Here is a 9,924-nt window from a genome sequence, read left to right on the forward strand (position 1 = left end):
ATATAACCCCTGACCTCATTGGAATTGCGCACGTCTGATTGGTTAATGATGGAAATGAGGTCAACTTGCTAACCGTTAGCAATTGCTAACGGTTAGCGCTAACCGTTAGCGCTAACGGTTAGCGCTAACCGATCGGGCGTTCTCACGCAGTTGCTAACGGTTAGCGCTAACGGTTAGCTCCCGATCCGGATACTACGGCTCTCGTGAGAACCAGGCCTATGTGAGTTAAACGCAGACGCGATGGTGTGCGTCGGGGGAAGTCGCGTCGTAGAATATTAAACATGTTTAATATTTCTCACGACGGCTCAAGACTGTCCCCGACGATGAATCGGGTCGGGCTGCGTCGGCCGACGCTGCCTTTAAGCCGACGCTTTGGATTCGCGTGAATAAATTCGCCTAGTAGAAAACAGGCTTAAACCGGCTCTTCCCAAGCCACTTATACGTTATAGGAAGTAACTTGTTATTTAAAGCCTGTTTTATCTTAGTATGGTTATAAGAGCCACTAAAAATCATCGAAAAGTAATAATATTTTACGTTATCAGTATCAGTTTTAAGCATGTTTTTTTTTTAAAGTCATTTGACGTACTTAAATTAATTGATTTGACATCATCTGAACTTGATGAGCTTAAAGGGCTGCTAGGTGGTACGTATCGTTCTCGGGGCGTTAAGACTTCTTCTTTCCTTTCGTTTTCCTCATTCTTCTCTTCCTTCTTCTCTTCCTCCAAATTCTCTATTTCTTTCTTCTCTCCTTCCTCTTCCTCATCCTTCGACTCATCCTCTTCGATTAATCCCATGCTGATTAGATGCGTACGAACGTTATCCTCAATAGTAGCATCGTTGTCTAATAAAAGTTGACAGCACTCCTTGAAGTGAAGAAGTGCTGCGATTTTTAGCGCAGAAGCTCCAAGTTTGTCAGTGGCACAGATAACTTCCTTTACGACTAACCTACAAATTATTAGTAAAAGTAAACTTAGACCATAAGCCTGCATGATGTGAATTCGAAATAGAGACTCCCAGGAGGATTTTTACAGATGGAGGGTCCAGACCTCGGACCCCAGTTACGTCTCCATGTTCACCAAAGATGTGTATAAGAGACAGGGTGGGGGAAGGGCCCCCGTCGGGGAGAGTCCCCACCCCGTCTGAGAAAAAAAAAATTAGGCCTATATGTATTTTCTACATATTAATAGACTACAAATTCGATTAAATAAGCCTTTGAAAATCCTAAATTGTCATATTTTTCGGGGGAACACTTCGATAGATTTTAAGCGAAGCCTTACCACGCCAACTTTTTTTCGTCGGGGACATCGGTTCCCCCGAGGACCTCGGACGCCCTGTCAGGGAAACCCTGGCGACGCCTCTGCCCAAACGTTTTATCTCATTCTGGTTTATTATTTAAAAAAAACAAAAGAACACACACACACACATTTGGATCTGGCAGTACAAAATGCATCAAAATGTACATGGATAAAAAATGGTAAAACAATAAAAAACAAAAACAAAAAAGCAAATAGGCCTATACAATACAGATTAGCAACAATTTTAAAACAGGAAAAAAAATCCATCCATCATTTTACCTGGAAACACGCCTAGTTTGCAATTATGTATCATTAATTACATTTGAGTTGAATATCGGGACTGAGGTACGCAATTTATAGAATGGCACTTTCAAACTTGAATGCAATGTTCTCCTTTAAAAAAATTGGAGTGGGGGGTTACACAGTACTTCTATGCTTACGTGAATCAGAGACCAAAGTGGTGTTTTTGCCCCTGTAAGTATTACCAATTTCCTAATTGCTTATAGAAATGACGTTAGTCACTTCTTCATTTTGTACAGTAATATACAATTTAATTATTTTGCTTATAATGCCAATAAAAACCAGGGCTGTAGCTGTATAAAACTAAGGGTGAGTGATAGACATTTAAGGGTGGGTGGGTGATAACATTCGTAAACTCTGAATAATATGAGTGGATTTTAAGGTTGGAAAAGTGGGTTAATAAGGGCGGGTGAAGGGCCATAACATTGGCTTTAGACTGGGTGGAAAACTTCAATGCTGGGTGGTCCTCAGGCCACCATAACTACATCCCTGAAAAACAAGAGGTGTTGAAGCCAAAACATTGATTTTTTATGTTTAGTTTATTTTACTTCAAACATCATCCAACAGCTATAGAAAGTAAAGCCAATTAAAAAATACTATACAAATGAAAAATTATTTACAGAATAAACATTATTACATTAAAAATTTCTTAAATTTTAAAGATATATTGCACATATAAACATTACAAAAAAAGGACGGATAATAAACGATATCGATTTTATAAAAAAAAAAATTAAAAAACAGTTAGGGCCTATGTACACATTAAAATGCATATTAATAAATTTATACACGCACTTATTAATGGGTTAGGTGAATGATGATATATTTATTTTCTATTACACTTGTTATTTAGTTGTCGAACTACTTACTCTGTATCACATTTTTGTTTCAATGCGTTGATAAGTATCTCCATGATCTCATGAAAACCTCTTTCGGCGGCATAATGAATCGGATACCTTAAGATAAAAAGGAGAAAGTTTAAAAGATAAAAAAAAATGCTAAACCGCAATATTTTGTACCATATTATTGTATAAATAGTAAATTAATTATGCCCACCAGTGGCCGGCAGGACATAACCTTCCTGCCCATTCTCAACAATTGGTTGGTCTTAACCAATAGATTAATAACCTAACACTTGCCTTCCCTTCTCGTCTTTGATGTGTGTCCATCCGTCAACCCTGTCGCACAGTATTTTTACCGTCTCAACATTGCCCTTAATGACAGCTAGCACCATTGCTGTGTGTCCGTCGTTGTTTTGAACGTTTCCATCGATGCCATGATCCAGTAGAAAGTTGCAGATTTTGGTATGATCCTTGTGAGCGGCATGATGCAAAGCCGTCCAGCCCTAGGTAAACAGCACATGCATTTTAACAGGTCGTAAGAATTTCATAAAATGGTCACATAAACAAGTAACTGTTCCTTAGAATATGCGGACCGATCACTAAACCCCGACCTTTGGATATTGATGGCAAAGTCCCACAAAAGGCACGTAAACTCGTGCGCGTGTGGATTCTGGAACATGTGTGTTTGTAGAACAGGCGAGTTATTATGGTCGTGCTCTGACTGGTCAGATTTTATGTTTGATTGGCACACTCTCTGGAAAGGTCCATTAAATCTGAATGTTGCGTGATGATTTGTTGACAACCAAACGACATGTTAGGCCACTAATGAAAATGGGAGATGGTACAAGTTACCTGTCCCACCGTTTTGATTTGCTCTGTCGATAATTATGATAACAATAATTCTTTTCTCATCTTCAAAGTGACTTTTATTTTATTCCGTATTAAATTTACAGTCAGATAATGACATTTATATATTAAATTGATATACAAGAAAATAAAAAGGAAGGCAATGACCAAAGAAGATTAAGTAAAACATTTATTATGATGAATTGGGGCGCCGTGTACAAAAGACGGGAATGGAGGCGCTTCGTAATGTACAAGCCAAGACGTTGTGGACAAAATTTCGTTTAGTTTCGACAAGTTAGTGATCATGCATAATAATCAGAGCCAGATTAACATAGGAGCTTTTGGGGCGCCAGTCCCAGGCCCAGGCCCACATGCCCCAATGGGGAAATATAGGCCCCCGAACCCCAGAAAAAAAAATCATCGAAAATCTGGTTTTATGTTTTAGTCACAGAGTATTTAGACCAACTTGCAATTACAGCCCCAGGCCCCACAGCCCTTTAATCCGGCCCTGATAATAACAGAATTTGGATTGCCAATAGATGGTAGAGCGACACATTGATTTTGACCAGACTCCTGCACCTCGGAGGATAGAATTAGTACCATCATGGAGAAAACATACATTTCTATCTACTGAATTCTTGTTTTTAGAATTTTCCAAGATGACTCCACACATATCGGTTCTTCCACTTGACGATGCGTAGACCAGTCCAGATTGGCCTCTAATGTCCTCAGCATCTACGTCACAACCCTATAACAAAAACGATGTGCTTATTAGATTTGAAATAGGTCTGAGAATTAATGGAGAAATACTAACTCACAGTAGGCCTATTTCATTAATAACCCACTAAGATCAGGAGACTTATTTCCATTGGGGCATTATGAGGGCGAATTGGCTCAGCAAAAATCGAATGTATCATCATAAAGTTTAGTGGAGTGATACATTACTATAATGAAGTGGTGATTACATTTTGGGCTTAACATGTCACAGGAAAATGAAATGGTCAAAGAAATTCAATTTTGTTTCCTTGAAACATAACCCTATATGAAATAATATAATGGAATCGCCCTTCTGGCTCATGGCCTACAGGTACAAGTCGGCGGTATGAACTCTATGGATTGATGCACCGTAAACCTCGAATAAAAGCCCAATGAGCTTAATCTCGAGAAGAAGCCCTTCTTGAATTGAAGCCTCTCTTTAGTTGAAAAAGAAGCCCATCTCAAAAAGAAGTCCATGGGCTTCGTCATGTACATAAACTGTACATGAATTTAAAAATAAATAAATTAAAAATACGCTTGGTTTACGCAGCAGTTTAGGGGATTTAAGGCCGGTTAATACACTCCATGATACAGACTGATGTTACAGTGACACTTTATTGTTTTATAGTAGTAATTCTCAAAATTTACAGCATTGAAGAAGTCCCCTCTCTACTTTGCAAAACTAGAATCGAAAAGAAGCCCATTTCGAAAAAAAGCCAATCCAAATGCCGAAAAAAAATTCGAGGTTTTACGGTATTGTTCCTCTTTTGTTATTTTGTTTTCTACTTACTTAGGCTATGTTCTCACACGGCTGCTAACGGTTAGCAGGATCCGCTCAACTTGCTAACCGATACCGCTTGCTAACCGTTAGCGGTATCCAGATACTGCTAACGGTTAGCGCAACCGATCGGGCGTTCTCACGCAGGTGCTAACGGTTAGCGCTAACGGTTAGCTCCCGATCCGGACACTAGGGCTCTTGTGAGAACCAGGCTATAGTGTGCAATTTTATATTTAATGAATTCACAGTATTACAATACACTGTAGGATGTTACCTGGTGAATTAGATTCGTTGAAATGTTGTCATGGTTCATCTGTAGAGCATAGTGTAAGGGCCGCATGCCTAACTTGTCTTGAGTATCTAGTAGGCTTACGTCTCCATGTTCACCAATTTTCTTCGCACACGTAACCTGTAATAATTTAATAACTTAACCATAGAGTGAGGGAAATGCAAAACTTAGTACCAATTAATAAGGTGGTATTATCATCTATCAGGCCTACCTCTGTATACCAAACAATATAATGATTAATAATGGTGGTCATGATCAAGGGTGGTGCCAGGAAGGTGTTGGGAGAGGTTAATGAAAGACCGAACGAACCGGGTGAAACATCAAAATTAGAGGATAATTATCTATCAGCCTATACAGTACGGAGGTGTTTATATAGGCCTACCTATACCAAATAATATACTGATAATAGGCCTACTGTGGTGGAAATCAGGGGAGGCACAAGAAACATGTTGGAAGAGATTAACAAAAGGCCAAACGAAAGGTGAAACACCGAAATTAGAAGATAGTTTGTGAAAATGTGTAGCTTTTGGGAGAGCATCTTTTGACTAATATTTTAAATTTGAAATGATATAGCCTTAACGTGCACGCTATCTCGAATGCGCTTTGATTGCAAATCAATAAGGACCCCCGATGAAGGTTCAGGGTCCTGACGAGAAGTTCTTTTCCTCTTACCAAGGCCCGGACGCATTATTTTTCCCATACACTTTTTAAAGGGCGCTATTTTAGGTCATTTACGTGAACTGATATTTGAATAGCATGCTGGACTTGTTTCGCTTCGCGAAATCAGTCGTTAAAATGGATGAAAGAATATGGAGAAACTACGGCTAAAGCTACAGAGGGTAGGCCCAACCTCTCGTAATTGGTCGAGTGTAGTCGACACAATGAACATTAATGAACTATTGTAATAATATCTCTGTGCCTACTGTTTACTTACAGCATGATCTTAAGTATAAAAGCAGCGTTGAATCTGTTCGGCGGTTATTTGAGTAGTCTTGTAAAATTAAAGATATACATACTAACTACGTACTAGGCCTAGTACTACTGATTCTGAAGGATATCGTTGAAAAATGTTCGGACAATTATATGTATTGTTTTAATGTTGATTTTTTTACATCGTTCATATACAATTAATACCGTACAAATAATAGGCCTATATTTATACAGCAAGCATAATTTTATCAAAACTGACGATGCTCAAGCTATACATTGACTACATGACGTACGGTACTATTTATTAAATGATGTCTACCCAAAAAAATGCTGTAAATAGATCAAAAACCGATAGTACAAAATATTTTTTTTTATTGATTTACAGATTGTTCTACAAAAAATCCTGAAAGTTGACCAGCCAATAAGGCATAGACAACAGAATGCAGCAGCACTCTCTGTCTAATGACTGTGATTTTCTTTCTCATAAAAATTGTAATTATAAAATTGTAAGTTAACGACTGTATCCGAAGTATAATACACATAATTTGTCTTCGAGAATTTCTAAACGTTTACAACACTTACTATACTCTCTCTCTATATATATATATACATATATAGTATATGATTGAAAGGAGTTAGCTGTTAACACTGTTGAATAAATATAATATAGATCAAAGGTACATATACAGTGTTTAAATAAGGACATGATGGAACATCATAGCTATTCAACGAATGAAGTCCTATAAAAGTCATTGTGCAATAAAATTCCTCCGACGGGATTCGAACCTGCGACCGCTCGCTGACAAGGCGAGCGTCATAACCGCTATACCACGAAGGCTTCATGGTTGAACGGGTCCAAATAACCGTCGGGAACATTGTATTACACAATGCTACGCCTCAAGAGGGCGTTCGGCCATATATATATATATATATATATATATATACTGTCATATATTATATATGTGTGGTAATTTAAATAATAAAACATGGCTCAGGTGCGCGACGGTATTTGCCTACAAGATACAATATACTTTATTATATATATATATGTATATATATATATATATATATACATATATACGTATATGTATAATTATGCATGTATACCATTACAAACAACACATGTCATATCTAGGAAACCTAATAACAGTATACTGTAATAGCCAGATTCAATGATACTTTAGGCCTAGTGCTTGTTTTATACTTTCAAAAAGCTGAGACTACAATGTACATAACAATTATAATCCTTTTCACACTGTCTTGACTAGGAGAAAGGGGATTTCGCCTACGCCGTAGCATTCATCCACGCCATAAGCAGGCAGCTCATCACCCCCGTAAAACTCTGTTTCGCTCGCGAGGTGAGTTCCTGCATGCATATTCATGCATATCAGTTCACCAAACTGACCTAAAATAACGCCCTCTATAATTTCTGCCCTAACTGTATGGGGAAAAAAATAATGCGCCCGCACCGGCCTCACGCTGGCGCAGCCACATTGCTATTTTCGATGTTCATATTTTACTCACCATGCCCTGTAGAATTGCCCAATGCAATGGTGCCCTTCCGAGTCGGTCGGCCAAATCAACTTTAGCTCCGTGAGCGATTAAAAGATCAACTAGTTCATCGTTACCCTGTGGAAATCATAATCGTTGCGTGCTTTAAATATATTGATATTGATATTATTGTTGATATTGACATTGACATTGATATTAAAATTGATATGGACATTCACAATATCGAAATCGACACTGACATAGACGCTGACATCGATTGATGATATTATTATTATTATTATTATTATTATTATTATTATTATTATTATTATCATAACGACTATTAATGTTAGTAGGCCTATTATTAGAATGATGATAATAATAATTATTATTTCGTAATTATTCGAATAGGTTAGTTTCATTTGATTTGTTTATTATAACTTTAACCTAAAGCTTGACCTAAACCTCACAGGAAGTTTACATCCATTGTACTTGGTTCAATATTCCGTCAAACAGTTCTACAGTAATAATAATAATAATAATAATAATAATAATAATAATAATAATAATAATAATAATAATAATAATAATAATAATAATAATAATAATAATAATAATAAAAATATTATTATTATTATTACGATCACTATTTGGGAGTGTCAGTTTAACTAACCTTTGAGTCGAAGCCTAATTCTGCTGCCCACATTAATGGCGTCATCAACTGATCGTCACTCATCTCTACATCCGCTGTCTCTTATACACATCTAGATGTGTATAAGAGACAGTATTAACACCATTATCACTATCACAGTTCTACAGTAATAATATTATTATTAATAATAACACCATTATCACTATCATATTATTATCATTTTTAGGTAAATTATTATAATATAATAATAATAATTATTATTACTATTATTGTCGTTGTTATTAGTCGTATTACATCTTTACTCATGTAGCTATATGCCCGATTGAATATGTAACTCGACAAACTACTGTGGCCTTACTCACTTCTCCAGCAGCAAAATGAAGAGCAGTTTGCTCCATGTGGTCCTTTACATGAATTATCTCACTGCAGTGATCAAGCAATGTAGTGGCACACTTTAGTGTCTGAAAGTATCAGAATATTAAAAAAAAGAAAATTAAAAAATAGAAAAACCCAGAATAGGCCTATAGTAGATATTATATAACACCTGAATAGATCCTTGTACAGTAATTGATTGGTGGATTTTTGTATCACGTGATATTGTTTATTGACACCATTGCGTCACTCATCATGAAAACTTAGTGCCATCAGTGCATTTTGTGTTCCATTCGTGTTGTCCCATTACACGCCTTCAACTAATATACTGTTTTCATTGGTTTCAAGAAGATGGACTGTTCCATTGAGAATGAAGGAATGTACACTAATAGAACCATACTGTTAGCCATTTCAAATCGACATGCCGGTTTAGTTTGGGTTGTCTTTGTTTATTGTATTGTCACACTTATTTTAACAACATGCCCAAGAACATTATATCATTATATTATAGAGCCCTGGTTCTCAACATTTTTCAGACTAGGTTCCATTTTTAAACCGTAATCGCTAAATGCCGCAGTATCACATATGGATTAGGTGGAGACGCTACTATATCTTGAGTGTCAGCAACAACCTCACCCTCATTGTAAAAAAAGGTGGGAATTTGCTTTTTTTATGTTGTCCCCATTGTATCTAAATCAAAATAATTTTTATCTTTTATTAATGAAAATAAAAAAGGCGATATGTGGAGGGGAATATTTTATATAAATGATAAATATACAGCAATCATCATTTTGTTAATATTATTATTAACGACATTTGTAATATATTGTTTACAAAAAAGTGCAAGGCCTTGTTTGTACCTTGTTCCGAATGGTTTTATGAAGTGCTGTTTGCCCGATCTTGTCCACTGCCATTGGATTCGCACCGCTTTTAAGAAGGAATCCAAGCTAAGAAAAAAACATGATCAAAAAATAGCCAAGTCACATGTAATGCATAAGCACGTTCATTCATTTCGGTTTAATGTAAGCGTGGTTTCATATCCTTTGTATAACTATTATTACCGTATTATATTGATTATACCATTATGCACATCAATTCACGTACCAGTACCTCGTTAATTCAATCGGCAGAGTACAAGGGAGAAAACTGAACCGAATCAACTATCATGTGGTTTCTCTTATTGGAAAACAAATATGCAAACTACAGTATACTGCATATCATATAATATTTTAATATATAATTTATAAAAAATATATGTAAATATTGACAGTTAAACAAAACAAAAACTAGATGATAAGTTACACAAGTAAACAAGAATGCGGGGGCTTGGATAAAAGGGCGTAGGCAATAGGGAGAGAGAGAGAGAGAGAGAG

The 9,924-nt window shown here is 36.5% G+C and overlaps 1 protein-coding gene across 1 annotated transcript in view; it reads right to left on the minus strand.

Annotated features, from left to right (window-relative positions):
* The window catches only part of LOC117116373 (serine/threonine-protein phosphatase 6 regulatory ankyrin repeat subunit C-like), an 18,461-nt gene that overhangs the window by 2,569 nt on the left and 5,968 nt on the right, over positions 1–9,924 (minus strand). The window contains exons 5-12 of the mRNA XM_033260395.1: positions 9,412–9,498; positions 8,542–8,640; positions 7,561–7,665; positions 5,092–5,226; positions 3,903–4,031; positions 2,735–2,940; positions 2,465–2,551; positions 535–945 (exon numbers count right to left, since the gene is read on the minus strand). Of these exons, the coding sequence (XP_033116286.1) occupies positions 535–945; positions 2,465–2,551; positions 2,735–2,940; positions 3,903–4,031; positions 5,092–5,226; positions 7,561–7,665; positions 8,542–8,640; positions 9,412–9,498 (1,259 nt within the window). The remainder of the gene's footprint in view (positions 1–534; positions 946–2,464; positions 2,552–2,734; positions 2,941–3,902; positions 4,032–5,091; positions 5,227–7,560; positions 7,666–8,541; positions 8,641–9,411; positions 9,499–9,924) is intronic.

Source organism: Anneissia japonica, unplaced genomic scaffold (genome assembly GCF_011630105.1).
Source record: "Anneissia japonica isolate Jap-2015-1 unplaced genomic scaffold, ASM1163010v1 scaffold287769_len469884_cov163, whole genome shotgun sequence".
Lineage (NCBI taxonomy): Eukaryota > Metazoa > Echinodermata > Crinoidea > Comatulida > Comatulidae > Anneissia > Anneissia japonica.